This window comes from Carya illinoinensis, chromosome 2 (genome assembly GCF_018687715.1).
Source record: "Carya illinoinensis cultivar Pawnee chromosome 2, C.illinoinensisPawnee_v1, whole genome shotgun sequence".
NCBI classification, from domain to species: Eukaryota; Viridiplantae; Streptophyta; class Magnoliopsida; order Fagales; family Juglandaceae; genus Carya; species Carya illinoinensis.
In genome coordinates, this window is record NC_056753.1 from 7,809,461 (window position 1) to 7,830,000 (window position 20,540).

Here is a 20,540-nt window from a genome sequence, read left to right on the forward strand (position 1 = left end):
GAATGCATCATGCAATGCACACCTCAAGATACAAAACATCCAACCAATCACAAAATCAACAAAACCAAGCAACTCCATCCTCAATCCATCCGACCCCCGAACTCCTCAGACTCAGTCCAGAATCAACCAACCAGTCAAATAATTTATTGTAAAAGTAATAATATATTTAAATCTAAAATAGAGTTTGAAAAATACTTACAGTGCTATATGATATTTTTTGAAAGATCAAGACATTGCAAACGGAGGAGAAAAAGCAATGTAACAGTGTATTTTACACTGTGGCCGTGGGTTCTAAAATACCCACTTTTGAACGGGGACAAACTAAGACTTGGAATTGATAGAGACTGACCTAGAGATATTTATGAAGCTAATGGAAGTGAGTTTTGGCCGTGGGTGGCGGTGGAAGTGAAAAAAGAGCAAATCGGAATTGAGCTTGTGAGAGCTGCTCCGGCAACAGATCGGAGCCGGAAATGGGTGGGTTAGGACAGCAAGAGGTAGAAGATAAAGTGGTGAAAAGATGGTGGCCGGAGGTGGAACGATGGCGCCGGAAATGGCCAAAAACGTCGCAGCTTAGATGGGCTCTAGGTGGTTAACGGCGGCACAGATGGAGGTGAGATTTGGGGGGAGGTTCATTGGCCGGAGGGGGAACTTTCTGGGTGGGTGGTGCAGGCCATATCGCTGGCGAGCGGCGGGTTTGGGCTGGAGAACTAGACGGCGACGGAGAGAGGGAGAGAAAAGCGTGCTGCGCGCGGGAGGAGAAGGAAAAAAGAAGAAGAAGAAAAGAAAGAAAGAAGAAAAGAAGAAAAATGAAAAAGAAAAAAAGGAAAAAGGGAAAAAGAAAAAGAGAAAAGAAAAGATGGAGAAAAGAAATGAGATCCAATCCTTATATCTGGAGTCCAAAAACTGATCCGACGAAAACAATTTTAAAAACCATAAAACAACTAAAATAAAGTAAACACCACATCAAACTAAAATAAAATCAATTAAAATAAAATAATTTAAAATAAAAGAACTAATATATTAATTAAATTAAAAAACTATTTCAGTGAAAATACACGTAAAAACGAGATATCACACAGAAAATTTCTTTTGGGCATTCCATTCATTTTCAGCTGCAGATACTTTTATTTGATTGAGCATTTGAGAACCGTGTACAAAATTTCTCTCTTGGGCACTCCCTCATGCTGCAGCAGCACCGTTGAAGAACTCTTTGAGGAGTCCAATTGCTGCTACAGTCTAGCCTCATCCACTGCTTTCAATCTTCATCTTCATCCATTTGGCTTGCTCTTTTTATTCCTTACTTTTTATTTTATTTTAATTTGAAGTTTATGATGTATTCTTGATATTTTTGGCTTAAAAGTATGGGTATTTATTTGCTGTTTATTTTATGTCAGTTATTTTTCTTTTTTTTAATCTTCTATTAAATATGCATTACAATTACATTTTAGATTAATTTCAGTTTATTATTTAATTTTCAGATTAATTAAAAAATTTTAGCGTAATTGAATCTTTAATTATTAATTTCAATTTGTTAGTCTTTTACGTTCCATTTTGATACTCAAAAAAATCCAAAAGTATGAATCTAGTCTATGACTAGTGCCCTTTTATTTTCGTTGCACTCTTCCATTCATTGTACATACCACTATTTTTGTTTATGAAACTTTTTACCATTTTATACGAGTTTGGATTTAAACAACTTTCCCTAAAGAGACGATTTAGGAATTTTATTCCTAATTATTACACTACATCCTCCTGCACTTAGGATAACCTTTGTGCTATTCATTTTTTAATGAGTCAATAATCGATGATGTAGTATTAAATATAGATATAGGAATCAATGAAACAAGTTGTTAATTTGTACTTTATCTGAATCGAATTCTGACGTCCTTTCATAATTGAATTCCTCTTTATATAAATAATTAATCTATGGAAGAAATTTTTTTAGTATTTATTCATATAAATGGGAAAGAAAATGAAGAAAATGTTTTCCAATAAGAGATGCTTATGAATAAACCTGATCGCTTAACATTGGAGTAGAGGCAATTATGTTGTGAGAACATAAATCTCTTTGAGGAAATGTCGAAGTTTCAGCGATATTGTTGGAAGTAAGAAGTGTTATCTCTGCTAAAGCGGAAGCATTGTTATGCATGTTAATTTCAAAAGAATTGATATTTGAAGATGATCTAATTTCTCTTATACAAATGATTTCATTCTCGTTTAAACGAGAATGGAGAACATGTTAAGACTGTGTTTGCATTTGAATTTTATTATTTAGAGGTTTTTTCAATTTAGCATATTTCTCTCTCTTTTTTTAGTGGATCATTTCCTTTTTCTCCTTTGATAGACCGGCATACCAATTTCTTTTTGCTGGATATTTTTCACACTCTTCAAGATTTATTTATAGAAGAAGTTTTATTTATAAAAGAAATTAGATAAAATTGAAAAGAATTCGTGTCAGTGATGTTTAAATGTATTTAATAATGTGGTCTTACCATTTGGCATAAAGTTATAAAAGGTTATAAATTTCAGAATGTTATCTAAAACACATTTCAGAACATATCAAAGATGTAAGTAGATATGAGTATATAGGGAGACATGATACATAACAAATATTACATGCATTTATAGATAAAGCAACATAAGAAAGCAATTAAATCCAAATAATTTCATACAGAATATATCAAACAAACCAAATAAGATGGTAGATATAACGAATATATTAAAAGGAAAAAATATCATGAGGAAAGGAAATATTCATAAAACAAACATATAATGTCAAATTTTTATTCTAGCTACAAGTGCATTTATACAAATATAAAAAAAAAATTGAATAACATTTTCTTAAATGAGATAGAAGAGAATATACCAAAAAGTAGGCGACAAGTACAAGAATAGTGGAAATAGACGAAATTGACAACAATCGAATTGAAGAACAATAAAGTAAGAACAAAAGCAGCAAATCTATTAAAAAAATATTAGATTAGAAAATATAAATAGAAATTTTTTTTAATTATATTTCTTAAATAGAACTATATTAATATATTAAAAATAATAAAATATTAAATAAATAAATTCGGTATTTATAGGAAAAAAATTTAGAAGGAAAGAAATAATGCAACAAATGAGATTTGTTATTAATACTATTTTTAATACAACAATTTGTTATGAATATCACATTTTTTTTTATTAATATAAAAATTAATATTTAACAATTAATATTATATGTTGCAAATATCAAGTTTCTTAATAGCACCAGAAAATTTATTTTTCCTAAAGTGTATTGTTCTATACAATCTAAAAGAAAAGATTTGTTATTAAAGAAATAAATTCATTTAATGAACCCTAAACCCATGCACTCTAAATATTGTCTTAAATACATGTGCATTTATATTAATACAAAACAAATGATTTTCTTTTGATAATTGTGTTTTTTAGCTGAAAATACCTAAATTAAATTCTCTTTAATAATATTATAATATAAATTAGGAACAATTTGACTAATCTATTCCTAACAAATATTTAACAAAAATATGTACTACAAGAAATCTAACCTATTGCAACAATTTTTATATTTTTGTAAAAAATATTACTGTAAAAAATTATCTATTGCAGCGATTTCTGAATCGTTGCTCAGCTTTTCTTTCGAAATTCATAATTTTTTTACTTTTTATAATTGCAACGAAAAATATGACATTTGCAACGATTTTAATCATTATTTTGTAAAAACATGTCGCAGCGACCAAATAATAGACTCTATTGCGTCTGGGTGCCAAAGTTATCACGAAATCACTTTTATTCCCACCCCCCCCCCCCGGGCGGGGGATTTCTTTCTTGCTTCTGCCTTCTCCACTTCTCTCTGTTCTCTCGTTCCCCAAAGGAAAACTCTTCTTGCAAGCAAGCAGCGGACCGAATTGTGCACCAACGCTGACGTGGATTAAATAAAACGGCACGTTTCGTCTGGAACGGGAAGGGAATTTAAATGAGATAAGGAACTGAAACGCACCGTTTAGTCCAATCACCCATTCTTGTTTGTTCCTCCTCTTCGCATTCCTTCACTCTCTCTCCATTCTCCTCCATTCTCTTCACTTCTCCCCTGTTGATTCTCGTTCTCTCCTCCGTCAAAATCCATCGTGATTGTCTTCTTTTGTTATGAACCCTAACCTAAGTTGATGTCCTCTTCTTATGTCATTTAATCCCCATTTTTTGTTCCAAACCCTAATCCCTGCAAATCCCTCTTCTCCGTGAAAAGCTCGTTGAGAGCAACGTTTATTCTTCTCAACCACAGGTATCTCTCTCTCTCTCTCTCTCTCTCTCTCTCTCTCTCTCTCTCTCTCTCTCTCTCTCTCTCTCTCTCAGCAGAAGTTTCAATAACTGATTAATTTTGTGTTGTGGCTATATTTTCATTTTTTGGTTATCAAAAGTTAGGTTTCGAATTTAGGTTTTTGATCTGGTATGTATTTACTTAGGTTTTTAATTTCAATTTTGTATTGTGTATATATTTTGATTTTGTGGTTTTCAAAAGTTAGGTTTTTCGTAAGGTTGACAGAAAATAAGAAATTTCCTTTGACGAATTATTGATTTTTCTTGACACTGAAAAGGTTGACAGAAAATCAAATAGATGAGAAACAGCTTACCAGTATCCCATTCATGAAACGTGCAAGAATACTTTGTACAATTGCGTATGCAGCTAGATCCAGTTCATTAACATGGCCAACAAAAAGCTGTTTCGCCACATACATTCCAAAGTCAACTGGTTCATTGAGTCAACGCTTTTAGTTTGCTTTTCTTGTTTTGGAAGCATGGACTTTGATACCAACTATGTCCCAAGACCCCATCCATGACCCAAACTCTAGGCTCAGTCGGTGCGCTGTCCATTTTCATGACCATTAATTAGAAGCCCCTTTCTGAATTAATCCACCAAGTTATAAATAAAATATAAGCACTCATTTGGTTTTCTGTCAATTATACCTTCAATAAGCACTCATTTGTGAAGCGACTTGAAAATAAAATATACATGCATCTAGTTGCTAGTTGAAGTTTCAGCTTGATAGTTATTTACTTGTTATCTTCACTAATAAATGCATTATTTTGATGTTGATTAGAATCGCTATTGGTGATCTGTATAACTTGGTCTATTCAGCTGAATGGTTGTTGGTGGTGCTTAAAACAATCCATACTTGTTTGGAGCTGCAAAAAAGAATATTTTCTTTAATCTTCTATATGCTGAAGGCAGTAGCTCAATGTTGCAGTTATGATGAGGATGCGCAACATATAGCAATGGATGTACCAATAAGAAGTGATTTGATTCAAGTTTGAAGCACTATATGAACAAGGGAAGGTAAAAGAGAATTAGGATTGAGGCCACTAGAGATGACAGAGTGATCTGTAATGTTAAGGAAGATATGACCTTTTTTTAGGAAGCTGCCAATAAGCTATTGGTTTACCAGAGTTTTTGGTAAGTTTAGATTATTAGAGGGGTTTTGGTTCTTCTTCCATTTAGGTCCTGACTTTTTGGAAGCTGTTTGATGTATCATTCGAGTAGTTCTTATGTTGTAATTTAGGAAAGAGGTGTGATCTTTGGACATGTTTCTTTTCTCATATTGTTGTGAACTGTAACTTACAAAAATAATTGTTATAATTACGAACTTTGAGGCGAATGAAGAAATTTTTTGTCCTGGTGGGATGGACTTCTTCTTTGCCAAATTTGAATGCTCCTTTACTTGTGTTTTGACCCCGAGAACAAGATCTGGCCTTGGACATTTTGGATAAAAGTTAAATCTTGCTGTCATTGTCGCTCGTTTTCCACATTGCTCCAAACAAAAGTTGTCCAAAAAGCAGAAAAATTTGTACACAAGCTAACATGGAAAAAGTTGGGAGTGTCGACATAGTGATTCTTCTTTTTCCCTTTTGCACTGATAATTGTTAGTTTGCAAATTGTCTACGGTCTTATGCAAAAAATCAACGACTGGGTTTCTTCACAAATTAATTATGTCTCTAGCTATATACGGTCTCATGCAAAAAGTCGATAAGTAAATTATAATTTATTAACATAAAAAAAAAGTATTTAACATCAGTACAATATTCCTCGATCTAACATCAGTACAATATTCCTCAAACAGATTTTTCCCATGTACATTGACTTATAGCGATGGTTGTGTCCCAGTCAAGCTATCTAGTTGGGTTTCATCCACTCCAAATTGCATCTGTGAACATAATATAATAGTTAAAAACTCATTCACATGTAACAAAATCAATCAGTTTAGAACAAAAACCATCACACTTTCTTGAGTCTCAATCTCGGCAAAGCAAAACTAGGTTCCACTAAGGCCCAACACTTTGGTAGTACTTTGGGGCAGCTAAAAAGAAAAAAAAAGTAGATCAATTTAAAGGATGAAATAATCAAGTCAAACACCATGAGATCTCTTACAAGAAACACAAGGGTATGTAATATCTCAGCAGCTCAAAACTTATCTTTATTGAGAGGTATGCAATATATTCTAACCTTCATTTTAATAATCTCTTGCTTTTAGATCTTTGTATAAAAAGTATCTCTCTCTCTCTCTCTCTCTCTCAACACATCCACCAAGAAATTATGATCTGGAAAATCTGGGTGGGTTCCCCAATAGCATTATCAAAAATGTCAACCCAAGCACATTCAAGCCAACAGTAATCTCTTCTGAACTGAAAGAAATAACAACACTTTGTTCTTCTCAAATAGCTTTGGTGTATATGTACCCTGCATGTGAAGGAAGATATTGTAATGCCAGAATAGACTTTTTGGAAAATATATATTCACATAGAGAGGTGAGAATCTAGTGGGATCTAAATTGTTTCTCTGCTATGATATTTCCTTCAACTATGCAATCTTTATATATTTGTTACGCACGAGGCAATTGAAGGACTTCAAGGAGTAACCATCAAGGACTTCTCAGTATGGCAAGAAAATAAATTAATTTTGATGGATCAGCTATCAAATAATTATTAAGAGATTAATTTTTCCATAAACTTTTTGGCATGATCTCCTAATTTTTTATAGACAACATAAAGGAATTTATCGATTTGACAGTGTCTTATGATTAGTCTAATTACCAAATGTTTTCAAGAAAGTTCCTTTACTTCATTATATGTTCTTTAATTCAATCAAAGAGTAATGTGATCTAAATTGATGGAATTGTTATTTCCTGTACAAAAGCAACATTTTGCAGGAAGTATACCCATTTTGACTGGCCAAAAATATGGTAAAAGATCTAGTCGACCAGTAGAACTTGCAGCTATAATTTTTTTTCTCCACAAAAAAGTGTGCAAGGAAAATGAGTGATCTACTTGGTTTGCATACTAATTAGCATGAGCAGTGGTTCATCGAGGGTCAAATTGCAGGGTGAGTACTTCTAGAATTCAACTGGGTTCTTTAACATTAGCAAGTAAAGTTCATGAATGATCACTACAGGTTGACGTACATGACTCTAAAGGTAAGGGAATGTTTGATTTCTCATCCTTATTTATTAGAATGTTGTCATGATTATGAAGAAATTACAATTAATCAATTGAAAAACTACATATGTATATACAGGGTGCATGTCACACTGCTTTAGAATACAAGCAACCTAGTGTGCCTTGCCATGGTCGTACCGTTGCAGTGGTTCATGTCGAAACTGATTCCAAACATTTTGATAGGAAGAAACCCAGAACAATAAAATATCAGGCATTAGAATAAATGGCTCAAAAACTTACCATTGGCAGATCCATTAGAAAGGCACAGTGATGACTGTGAGATAGAGGCTATCCAAATGGAGACCCCGTGAAGGGGGGCGGCATCAATCTGAGAGATTGAAATCTAGAGAACAAGATACAAATTGTTGACAGAGGCTTGCGAGAAAGGGAGACCGACGAAGAGAACTATGAGAGGCTTACTTAGGTGGTGGTCGCGGAGGAGATCCGCCAATCTGCAGAGGAGATGAAAATGGAGAAAATAGAGCTACACCTGGGACCTTAGTTGAGGAGGAGCAGGAGGGGAAAAGCCACCTGAGATTCCTGTGGAGGAGTAGAAGCCATGGAGGGGAGACTGAGGGAAGATATGAAAATGGCAGACCTTTCTTTCTTCTTCGTATTTAACATGGAAAACTCTTCTTGTAGGCGCTTAGCGTACCAAATCGACTAGAGGAAGTGGTCGCGCAGAGGAAGTGGTGCGGATGAGTTGGTCGCGCGGAGGAACTGAGGAACTAGTCGCGCGGAGGAGCTGAGGGACTGGTCGCGCAGAGCAGGTTGAAGAAGAGCTGGAAGGGAAAAATGGCAAAAAGAAGCGTGCAGAAGAGATGTCATTTGCCTCTTTTTTGTTTTTTATAATAATATTTCCGCTGCTACGTCATTGATGGTGCGCATTTTCGTCCGCGGGCTGCTTGCATATAGAAGAACTCCTCTGCAAAATCGCACGCCCACCCCAAGCTTCTCCACCCCATTTTCAGAAATTTATTTCCCTTGTAGTGTCTTTGCCCCGGCAGGTCCTCTGCGCCCGCGTCGTCTCCCTACATTTCCCCTGTAGTGTCTCTTTCCCTCCCTCTAATCTCCTCCGCCTCTCTCTCTCTCTCTCTCTCTCTCTCTCTCTCGATGTGCCCTAACACCTCTTGTGCAAAAATCCTTAGATTGATCCGCTCCACCCACCGGCCATGCCTTCCACCGCCACTCGACTTGCGACTCCACAAGAAACACGTGACTTTGGATATAGGTACTCTTGTGCCTCTCTATATCTCTGTGATTGATATCCCCACTGAGGAGGCTGTTGTGATTGATTCCCGGATGCCCATTTTTATCCTGTCCCTGTGCTAGATTTTTCTCTTGTTCTGGTCAATTTCAGTTCTACTCATTTGTGCCCCTTAGTTGTGTTTGTTTGTGTGGATTTTTCCTTATTGGCGGCAGAACCTTTTTGGAAATTTCTTCCTTCTGCAACTGCATCCTTTAGTTCATAGTTTGTTAATGATAAATGTAAACATTTTAATCAATGTGACCCGAAATCTGCTCCATAGTGCATGCAAGACCCACATAAGAACAAAGAATTAGCGTCTAGTAACTAGGACAACTTTTATATATAAATCTCACCTCAGACTGAAACTTAGTATTCAATCTTGCCTGGAACCCACACACGTGAAAAATAAGAAAAGAAAAAAAGACAAAACAATTGTGGTGCCAGTTTGTGTCACATAAATCTTATTATTGTTTTGTACTTATTGGGACCGAGGAAAATAAAGGTGGGATTAATTTTTTTTTTCTTTGGTTGTGATTCAAAACTAATAAAACAATGTGATGTTCCAATTTTAAAATAATTTGTTGTTCCAATTCATTTTGTTTGTCAGTTATGGAGGAATACGGTATTAATGAATTGTGAATTATTAATGTTCTATGTTCATTTGATGATTATTTTTTTTGTTTTCAAGATGATAGATAATGAGTATAAATTTATTTATTACCGATAAAAAGGTATAGATTTACATATTAAAAAAATATTTTTAGTATAAAGTTTATATATATATATATGCATATATTGAGTAATCTTGAAATGCTACATCGGTACACACTGTCTTTAGGATTATTTATCATGCTTTTTTTGTTCTTACCCTTTCTTCCATTCAATCTCTCATAAACTCAATATCGGCTTCATGCAAAAGAAGTTGCTAATTCACTGGATCTTTCCAAGTATGATGGCATTGTTTGTGTCTGTGGGGATGGAATCTTGGTTGAGGTAGTTTAACTTTTTTTAGTTGGCTAGAATATGCATTATGTGCTCTAGTAGTGAAAATGATAAATCTTTTACCAATAATAATAATAATAAAAAAAGTAGTGAAAATGATAATTATACATTGAACGCCATTATACAGATTGTGGAAACTACACCAAAGAATGAATTATGATGTTGCCCACATCACTTCCCTTAGGTAATTTTAAGATCTAATTCTAGGATAGAGCTACCAATTGACAGCTAGTGTCTGACTTCATCAAAGCACTTGCAGTTTGAAGGGAGATGTGTCATATGTAATTTTGTCCGGCCTTATTTATTTGGAGCCCAATCTGTAATCTCAAAAAATTGATTGACGTGGTTCTTTTTCCCTCCTTTTTGAGTATGGTTATATATTCATCTGCTATACATAAACGCATGCCAAAACTTTTTTAATTTAAGGACTTCCATTTTCCCAATTTCTGCCGTTCTTGTCAGTGGAGTTCTGCTATTAAGGATTGTGCTGCTGGATTAAGATGACGTTTCATTAACCCACATTGAAATTTCTATATACTTGGCTTGCAGTTCTATACTTTTCCTACTCTAATTATATGCAGATATATTAATATAAGATTGTAGTTAACCATATTAGTCTAACTTTGTACTGTTGGGTACTGTTGGGGTTTGACCTTTTCATGTTAGGTAATTCCCACAAAGCCTAAATGCATGTCAAAATGTAGTGCTAGATTTAAATCATAAAGTCTATAATTGACTAATCATTTTTGCTTCAGTGAAAGCTATGGCAATTGTGGTGTAAATGCACAATCAACAAAGGCCACAGTTATTTTACTGCAATCATGTTTACTTTCTAGCACTTCTAGCACAACTTAGATGGAATTTGAGATACTATTCATGACAATAACCTATGGTCATTTTAATTCATGTGTCATCGAAATAGGCATCATTACATGCATGTAGAAGACAAAAAATTGTCTCATGAGATTGCAAGCAAGAAAAAGAAGACTTCATTTGTTTTTAATTCCATTTAAGGGGAATTATCGACTTTCAAGAGAAACATATTTGCTGGTTTTGGTTTGAAAATAAAAATAAAACCAGTACTATTGAATGAATATTTGGTGAAAGTTGATACTTTTAACTAAGCTTGTTGTCTCAATCATGGTTAAGCTTTGGCATGCATGTGTAATCTGATCCCTGAGTTTTGGATATGAAAAGCCATGGATTTTGACAATTAAGTTTGTAAATAATGGCTTTGTATTTTTAGTTCTTTTATATATATATTAACGTGATTTCAACATGTGAGATGATAATTATATATATAAGGTGCCCTTTACTTGCAAGGTTTGACTCGACAAACTCAAAACTGATAGTTTCTCCTCAAACATAGAAGAGGAAATGGAGAAAATTGTGTCTTCTATTCTTCCAAATTACATGCTCAAAGGTTAGATGACAGCTCCTTTAACTAGATGTCGAGTATAATTAATTTGGATCCTCTACTGTCAAAAGACTAAGACTTGCAGTGATGAGAGAAAGATAAGAAAGATAAATACATAGAGTAGATCCTATAGCATTTACATTTTCATGTATCTATCTTTGTCCAAGATTCTCTATGATTCATGTCTACCAAAGAAATTCTTTGCTTGATACTTTGCTAGGTGGCTGGTGGCAGATGTATGCATGGTTGGATCACCTGCTAATATGTCACAAGTTTATTTTTTCTTTTTGCATCGCATAGGAGTTCTTGGCGCCACTTCTTTTACTTTATAAAACTAGCATTATGAACTATATATTTTTTTCAAGAAAATTCATTAAAGTTTCTCGATCCCTTACCATATATATATATATATATATATTTTGTTCATATAATAAAAAATGCTATCAAGTAAACAAACAGCAACCTAGCTAGCTAATAAAAAGTAAACAAATTTGAGACTTGTAATTTCCCTTTGTTGAATATACCTGAAGACCTCATCTGCTGTGATTTTTTTGCACTTTGTAATGTTAGATATCTTTGAGTTTATCTTTAGATCATTGCTTTTAGCCCGTGACTAGTAATTTTCTGAGAGGAATATCAAATTGTGAGAGAATATAATTTTTGGCATTTGAACAAGAGTAATTAGGTACAAGTCTCAATTACTCTCTTGCTTTGTGCAAACATTTTGTAAAACTATGGGCCTCACAAAAAAAATGAATTTTCATACTTTTTTTATAAAAGAACTACACGAGGCTTGTGAGGTTCTGCAGTTTTTGGTGTATTTGTTTCCATAGGATAGAGGGGCTGGTGAAATTGTTTCTGGAAAATCACATCATTCATTCTGTTCCATAATCTCCATGCCACCACATCCATTTCTGTCAGCACTTCTCCATTCAAGTCTTCTACTAAGCTGCCATCATTTCTCTAAATGTTTGTTATCTTATACTCTTTTTATTTAGCTGTCTGGATCACATTCCCCACACATCTCTGGCCGATTCACATTCCCAAATGGCATGTGTAACACTACCTACATGCCATTGGCAGATTGGGCAAGCAGGTTCATCGACAATTTTCTTTTTGAAAAGGTTTTGTTTCGTTTGTAAGATGTCATTGCATGCTTTCTATAGAAATAATTTCTCAGCATTAGGCACATTAAGTTTCCATAGTTTCCCCCAATTTCCTTGTGTTTGAATGCAGCTTGATTGTCCATTTGCCCTCTATATAAGCTCATTTTGCAAGTGATATGCAGTTTCCCATCTTCTTCCTTTCTGTTTCATTTTTTTATATGTTGTTTATATGATGGTCTAAGTTCTGGGTATTAGCATATTGCAAATTCATGTTGCTAGGCATTTTGCCAAAACGCACTTTTTACAAAATGTTTATGGCCCTTTTTGCGATGAAGTGTTAAGCATTGCATCTAGGAACTTTCACTAATCATCATGAGAGACATTGCTAGAATATTTATGGTTTTTGGTGGAAAACAATATAATAAGAAAAATTGACAGAACATGTTGATCATTACAAATACACATTGTCTAAATCACAGCCAGGTTGGGGTTGAAAACACGTACATTAACCAAAAAAAAAAAAACCATGCATAATGCTAAAACTAATATAGCTTGTTTCCTTGTGATCTTATTATCTTCACATGCGTTCCTTTATCAACTCAGCTTGATGTATTTCAGACACTATTTTGGGTTCAGTAATGTAGAAGATCAACTAATTTCAAATGAAATCACTGCTGAAGATTAGCAACATTTAAATTTTAATTTAAATATGTACAGCTATACAAGTAAAATATATACTGCATGTAATTGCTTGTACAACAATTAGTTTTAAATGCATTTATATATATACTGCATGTATACCACAAATAAAATAATTCTTTCAAACATCTTTACAGTCTATTTCTTCACAAGCAGCTTTGCTAAAAGTGCTAGTTTCCTTGTGAAAAGTGTTTTGCTTAAATGACTGTAAGATAATTCCTTTTTTAGCCTGACTTTATGGCAATTGGCGATGATGAAGGAACATTAAAGTTAATTTTCAAATTTTTGAGTATTATTTTATTGTTCATGCCAATGTATGCTCTATTAAGTTAATCGATTTACGTAATGGCTCTCTTTATTTATCATTGACAGGTTGGAGTTGGAGAGATCGAAATATCAAAAATGCTGAACAATGAATCCACCCCCCCAACATGATGCAGACGTGTTATAGCTATTCTATCCTAGCCACAATGCCTAGGTGCACATTGTTATAGATGGCATGATATAATTTTTAAATATAGAGAAGCATGACAGTTGAACAATTTGAATGAATGTGGACATTTTCAATTAATGTTTAGAAGCAAAAAATGTGTTCTATATATTTAGTAGTTTGTAAGTTGTAGGTTTTGGGTTCAAATTGATCCACCCCAATGCATATAGCCTATAACTACATTAATGTGAATTTGCCACTGGCTTTGGATGAATGAATGTGTTTGATTTATTATATTAGATGAAAATGGCATTCAAAGATTTGATTTATAATGAAAGTTTCTGGATTTTTCTTTATGTTTCCTATTTCTAAATTCAGTGTTGGATAAACATTATAAGTGTTATATAACAATGGAATAGAAAGAATCATATGTTTATGTGTGATCGTTTCATGTAGGTGAAAAGCTTGTGGTGATTATTATAATGTGGATTATGATTGAAAAGTATTCCACAATGAATGATGAATTAATCTTAATTTAAATGACTTAAATTAATTGCAGTGTAAGGTATTAAAAAAAGTTAATTTATTATTTAAGGCTAGTCACTAAATTGATTAAATTATTATTTAGTGTCTGACATGAACAAGATAAAAAAAGTATTAATAAGATAAATAATATATTTTAGATTAAGTGCAAAAATGACACACACACACACACACATATATATATATATATAACCAATGTCTCTGGCGAGAGTGGGGAAAAAAATGCACCAAAAATGTAATTGCAGCGATTTTTCTAGTTTTTGCAACGATACAAAATGCTGCAATTAAATTTTAGCAACTATTTTTCCTTAAATGGATGATCTCATTTGCAGTAGTTTGTGATTATTTGCAGCACTTTTGGTTATATTTGCAGCGTCACGGTTATGCTGGAAAAGATCTTTTTCAACAATAATTTCATATTCGCAAGAAATGACCCAATTTTCTTGCAGCGATTTTATAGTTATTACGACAATACAAAATGCTGCAATTAAATTTTAGCAACGATTTTATCTTAAATGAATCACCCCATTTGCAGCAGTTTATGATTATTTGCAACGCTTTTGGTTATATTTGCAATGTTACTGTTACGCTAGAAAACTTCTTTTGCAACAAAAATTTAATATTCGTTGGAAATGATCGGAACTTTTTTGCAGCGATTTTATAGTTATTGCGACAATACAAAATGCTGCAATTAAATTTTAGTAATGATTTTTTTCTTAAATGGATCACCCCATTTGCAGCAGTTTCTAATTATTAACAATGATCTCGATTTTATTTGCAGTGCTATTGTTACGCTGTAAAAGGTGTTTTGCAACAGTTTTTTAATTTTTGCTGGAAATACATCAGATCTATTGCAGCGATTTATACAGTATTTGAAGGCATGAGGACATTTACGACGATGTTTGGACTATTAACAAGAAAAAAAATTACTGGTAAAAGTATTTTTAGCAATGATTATTTTTTTTTATCATTGCTTTGAGCGAAAAAAGAAGCGATAATTGTGGCGAACGTGCAACGAAGTTAAAATTGCTAGAAATAATCATATCCAACGATTTACATACTATTTTGCGACGATTGTGAGCACTGGAAAAAGCTTGATTTCTTGTAGTGATGATAGTTATATATTTTATCAATTTGTTGTTGTTAGAATCATGACAAATATATTTAAAGAACTAAAATAAAGATGCTAACAATGTATAATAACATTCTTAGAAAATAAATAAAATAAGAATTTTTCATACGAAAAAGAAGAGGGCGTGCCAGGAAGTATAGGACAAGCAAAAAAACAGTGGAAGTAGAGAAAATAAACACCAAGTGGAATGAGAAACAATGAAATAAGAATAGAATCAGTAGAGCTGTTACAAAGAAAACATTAGGAAAAGAGAACACAGTAATTGTATATTCATATTTGTTAAATAAGACTATATTAAAATATTAACAATAATAAAAGACCTAATAAATAAATTCAATATTTATACAATCCAAAAATAAACAGAATAAAATATTGCAAGAAACGAAATTTCTCATTAATCGTGTTATTAATAACTCTATTGACAATGTTATCAATATAACATTTGTTATAATATGAAATTTATTATTGACCAATTAATATCATATTTTTAAAATATTAAAGTTGTTATTAATATCAGTTTTGTTATTGAAGGCATAAATTTATCCAGGAGAAAAAATATTTACGTTTCGAAATGATATATGTAAAAAAACTATTAAATAAAAATTAATAAAAAAAATATATAACTAATTCAATATATAAGCAAACAAAATGTCGTAGAACATTAATTATTTTTGACATTTTATTTGTATAAGATTTTATTTTTTCTTTTAAAAACTATTCTATTTCTTCCTAAAATATATTGGTCTATAAAGTCCAAAAGAACCACAAAATCTAGCCCACCCATCATCTCCTACGACACCGTTTAAAGAAATTGGCAAACCCTATTTTTTTTCAATTTTTTTTACTTTTCTTGTCTATTTCTTACTCTTTCCGCCGAAAGCCTCACCACTTTCTCACAAAACTTTGTCTCTCTCTTGGCACTCCATCTTCCAGATCTCGTTTTCTCTCTATTACTCATTCCTCTTCTTAACATTCTCTCTTTCTCTCACTCCCCCCATATCTCCATCTCCTCTCTCTCTCTCTCTCTCTCTCTCTCTCTCAGTCTCATATCTTCACCGTGACCCTACAGATGGCCACATGTGTAACGCTTGTTCTTGTGATGAGTCCTTTAGAAAATAATTTTATGAAAAGAAACGAGAATTACAGTTCCTTTTCAAATTTCCTTTCCTTCCATATTAGGATACAAAAGACTCAATGTTTATAAATAAAACATGTTTATTAATTTAAAGGGGTTACAAAAAAAATATATTAAATTTTATCATTAAAATCTCTTGTACAAAACATTGTGTCTAGGCTTTCGTACTCTTCCCCTTAGGTCGTGTCCTTCTTGACGCGTCATGCTCATATTATCTCTGGGAGGGCACACATAAAACTAAAATGAGTCAATGACTCGTAAACTTTATTTCATACAGTTAAAATATAATAACATAGGTTTTCAGTCATGCATTTACCACTATATACATATCATAGATAGACATTCAATTCATTTTAAAACATTGCAAGGTGAGGCTTTTCTTTAAAAGTATTTTGTTTTCGTAAAACAGTTTCTCACACCTCGCTGCCTTCATTTTTTAAAGAATCTTATCATGCATACATCATTTTTTAACATGCATACATTCTTTCTTATCACTTTCATTGACCGTTGCACATTGTTACGCCCCGTGTGTGAGTGTTAGCAGTCTTTTGGACTTGATTTCGCCCGTGACCATGGGTTAGGAATCCATTCCATTAGGGTGTAGCACATGGTGCACTACTAGATCTACTACTTGGCATTGTAATCTACCCAGTCCAGTCCTTTGGTACCCTTATCTATTCATTCAGTCATGGCTATTATGTGTTTTCATATATTAAACATTAAGTCCTTTCAGATCTTTACAATTCTTTACAGTCTTTCAGTCCGTTCATTTGTAAAATTCATTTAAAAGCATGGGTTTAAAAGTCATCTTTCATAACATCATTTAAAACATCATCTTTCATATTAAAACGCTTTCTTCGTGTCGTTTAAAGTAGGGCTATACAGGAACCGACCAAACCGGCCGTGAACCGATCAGACCGACGGCCGGAGTACGGAATCGGCTGGAATCGGTCGGCGGGCGAGAGAAAATGAAGAGAAACCGATATCGGCGGTTCGGCGCCGATTTGGCCCCCTGGGAAACCGCTGAACCGACCGATCCGGTCTGTTTATTTTTTTTTTCAAATATATGAATATAAAACGACGCCGTTTCACTTACTTAAGTGAAACGGCGTCGTTTAGATTATGTAGGTTTTAAAAAAAATATAATAGAACGGCGCCAAAATGAGTTCATACCCCCCCCCCAACCCCTCTTCTTCTTCCCCGCACCTGTTCTTCCTCTCTGCAACTCGTTCATCATCCATGGCAGACGACGGCACCGGTCTTCATTCTTCTTCCTCAGCTCCTCCTCATTCACAGAAGACGCCGACGTTTATCGAGACCGATATGATCGGTTTTCTCTCCCCACACCCTCGGTTTCGGCCGGTTTAAGAGGGACGTTGGAGAGTTCGGTGGTGTCTCGGTTCGGCGCCGAAACCGACGCCGAACCCATCGGTGTACAGCCCTAGTTTAAAGCTTAAGACATAAGCATTGACATTTTTTTTTTCGTTTCTTTTTGTGAAAATACATCAATTACTTACCACGTATAACATCCATTCACATGCATGCACTTACATACTAGGAGTGCGTAAAAAGGGACTGCCAAGGAGGTTACATACTTGTACTTAAAAATTTATACTTAGCGTTCTTTCGTAAAGCATCGTAAAGGAAAAACATTTCATTTTCATTTATATCTTTTAGAAAACTCTAGAAGAGGATGAACGTAATACTTACCTGGACTCCATGCTATACTCATTCCATACAGTCCATTCATGTGCATGTCAGATGGCAACTTACATGCATATACATAACTTCACATCATTCTCTATCTAATGCATAAGTAACTATTCTAGAAATAGAACTACGCTTCACTTGAAATACTCTCCGTCCATCCCTGGGCTCTCATGTGCTATTTACTATGCTAAAACTTTTGGAGTCCATTTACCGTCACTACCTCCTTGTTTCACCTTAGGGTTAAAACACTAAAACTTTCGTCTTACTCTTTTATTGAAGTCATTCCAATGTATGACTCAGACTAACTAATTCACGCATCCTGATCCTAGGCAACATACCCTTTACTACTTTCATGCTTCCTAACTCATACTAAATCTTTATTCTCAACCATACATGCCACATGACTTTAAGCCGACTTTAAGCCAACTTTAAGGCTTAAACATCGTGCAACTATGCTTAGGACAGATTACCCATTATATATGGTAAATAAGTCCGATACACCTGTCTCACTAGATGCATATGTATCTTATCTTTTATCAACTAAGATCAACTTATAGTCCAATTAATGCCTACTTGTATAAATAAGTTATATACTCCAATACCAATTTCTACTCAAACTTAGTTAGCAGGACCTTCCTACTTTCCAGTGCCGTTACAAGTTTATCCCAACACTTGACATGACAGGGCTCCATTCACCATTATATCTTCGTCACGTCACATAACTCGAGACAAATCTCAAGTTACGCCATGACCCCTGTCATGCTTCTACTGTGCTACTCTTACACTATCTCATCACTTCACGCATACTCTAAGCCATAAGTCAAGTACAAGGCGACACTTGTCATCTCGAACTACAAGCCACATAACCACTATTTTGGGATACTGTTACACAGTTCTCAATACGACACAATAACAATTTACTCTCCTTTACCACACAACCATCATTTCCTTCGTGACATGCCATACGGTGCATCGTTACACCGCATGGAGTACACATGATGTGTACTCCCTTCACTACATCACGTATTACCACAACGCACACCACACGGTGCGTCGCTTCACGGCATGGAGCACACACCACATGTACTCTCTTCACACTATACCATATGTCACTACGGTCCATCACAACTACACGATTACACCCAACACTTCACTACACCGTCACACTTCACTTCACAACTACACATTGAACTCCAAAATACTAACAACATAGTCCACAACATATCAACTAACATTTAATATAAATAATGAGCGATAAAGGGTTATACCATTGATGGGATAACCCATGCATCCCTCGCTACCCGTTACGGTCAAAGGCGTCGAAAGAGTTGTACGTGGCGATTAACTGCGTACGGTGGCTGTTTGAGCTATTGAAGGTGGCTACGGGTGTGGGTATGAGCGGGAAAAGGTTTAGTCGTGGACCTAAAGTGGTGGCCTCGTGGTGGTGTCGTGGTGGCACACGGTGGATGCATGGTGATTCGTGGAGGGGTTTGGGCTGTGTATGGCTAAATTAGGAAATGGAGAGGGAGAGCTAAGGGAGTTTGGTTGGGCATGGAGGAGCTTGAGGGAGGTGTGATGGAGTTATGTGACCGGTGCAAAACTGCAAGTGCACAGTATCGTAGTTTTATAATAAAGTGGTAAGAAGAGTATCGTCCTCAGGGATTGGTACCTTACTCTTGCCAAATACTAAAATTATACTAATCTCAATTTTATCTAGAGGAATCGCTAAGGTTTTTGTAGTTGCAAATAAAACTAGATCAACTCAAAGAGAAATAAGCAAAGAAAATAAAACTGACTTTCAAAGATCAAATTCAATAGGGAAGAAAACTTCTAGGAAATCGATTTCACCATAATTCTTCACTATGCTTTTCTCATCCAGCTAATTTAACTTAAACCTCTTTTGTCTATTAGCAAATCTCTAATTCATCCAAAAGCCTCTTTCGATAGTCAATTGGAAGTGATTCTAGTTTATCAATTCACACAAGAGTATGCAAATTAAATAATCAAGAACGCAATAAGACCAATGATTTAATTACTACAAAAGTTCATACAAGTCTTTCGATCTCTATACTTACCTATGCTGAAATATCCAAGATCTACCCTATGATTCCCTCTTTCGATAGCAAATCACAAGATTAATAATCATCTAATCAATGGCCAGTTAATTAGAAGCATTAAACTCAGAATAAATCAGATAAACAAAGAGAGAATTGCATTAAATTAGCATGGACAAACAAGCATAGTTCGGAAATAGGTTACATCATTTTCCTAGAATAAAGAAAATTTAGCTCATGCTAGAAATGGAATTCAACATAAACGAATTCACCATAATTGTTCTGAGAAGATGGGAAGAAGAAAATAAACACTGAAAAATCCTCCTTGCAGCCTCAACTCGTCGTCAAAAGCTCAAGGGAACGATTCAACGCTTTTCTCCCGTCCGTGCTCGTGTATGATTCCAACGTACGTGCAATAAATTGGAATTCTGTCTCCAAAACAAATGATTTGAATCCCTCTAGCTATGTTTTTCTCTCCCAAAGAGTGTTCTCCAGTCAAAACTCGCGGCTCTAGAGTGAAAAATGGCTTTTATATGGTCCCACGGCGGAAAACCTAAAATCTGTCAAAATAC

General features: G+C 34.3%; 1 protein-coding gene and 2 long non-coding RNA genes across 13 annotated transcripts; 2 read left to right on the top strand and 1 right to left on the bottom strand.

Annotated features, from left to right (window-relative positions):
- Positions 1–3,821: 3,821 nt before the first annotated feature.
- Positions 3,822–5,685, top strand: LOC122299702. Its single transcript, XR_006239733.1, has 2 exons — positions 3,822–4,285; positions 5,103–5,685. It is a non-coding gene; the product is annotated as an uncharacterized LOC122299702 (long non-coding RNA).
- A 341-nt stretch (positions 5,686–6,026) lies between these two features.
- Positions 6,027–8,267, bottom strand: LOC122299706. 2 transcript variants are annotated; one of them, XR_006239734.1, is made up of 2 exons: positions 7,732–8,267; positions 6,027–6,203 (listed from the first exon to the last, which is right to left on the bottom strand). It is a non-coding gene; the product is annotated as an uncharacterized LOC122299706 (long non-coding RNA). The 2 variants fall into 2 exon arrangements; XR_006239736.1 differs by having other exon boundaries at positions 6,027–6,736.
- An 86-nt stretch (positions 8,268–8,353) lies between these two features.
- Positions 8,354–14,570, top strand: LOC122299668. Of its 10 annotated transcripts, none has more exons than XM_043110070.1 (4): positions 8,354–8,535; positions 8,640–8,722; positions 11,112–11,165; positions 13,337–13,693. In XM_043110070.1, exons 1-4 carry the CDS (start codon positions 8,369–8,371, stop codon positions 13,378–13,380), a joined length of 348 nt encoding a protein of 115 aa, XP_042966004.1. In that variant the 5' UTR covers positions 8,354–8,368; the 3' UTR covers positions 13,381–13,693. The 10 variants fall into 10 exon arrangements, 3 of the variants coding, with proteins under 3 accessions (XP_042966004.1, XP_042966013.1, XP_042966019.1); XR_006239723.1 differs by adding an exon at positions 12,158–12,283 and having other exon boundaries at positions 8,404–8,722; positions 11,066–11,165; XM_043110079.1 differs by adding an exon at positions 12,158–12,283 and having other exon boundaries at positions 8,404–8,722.
- Positions 14,571–20,540: the final 5,970 nt, after the last annotated feature.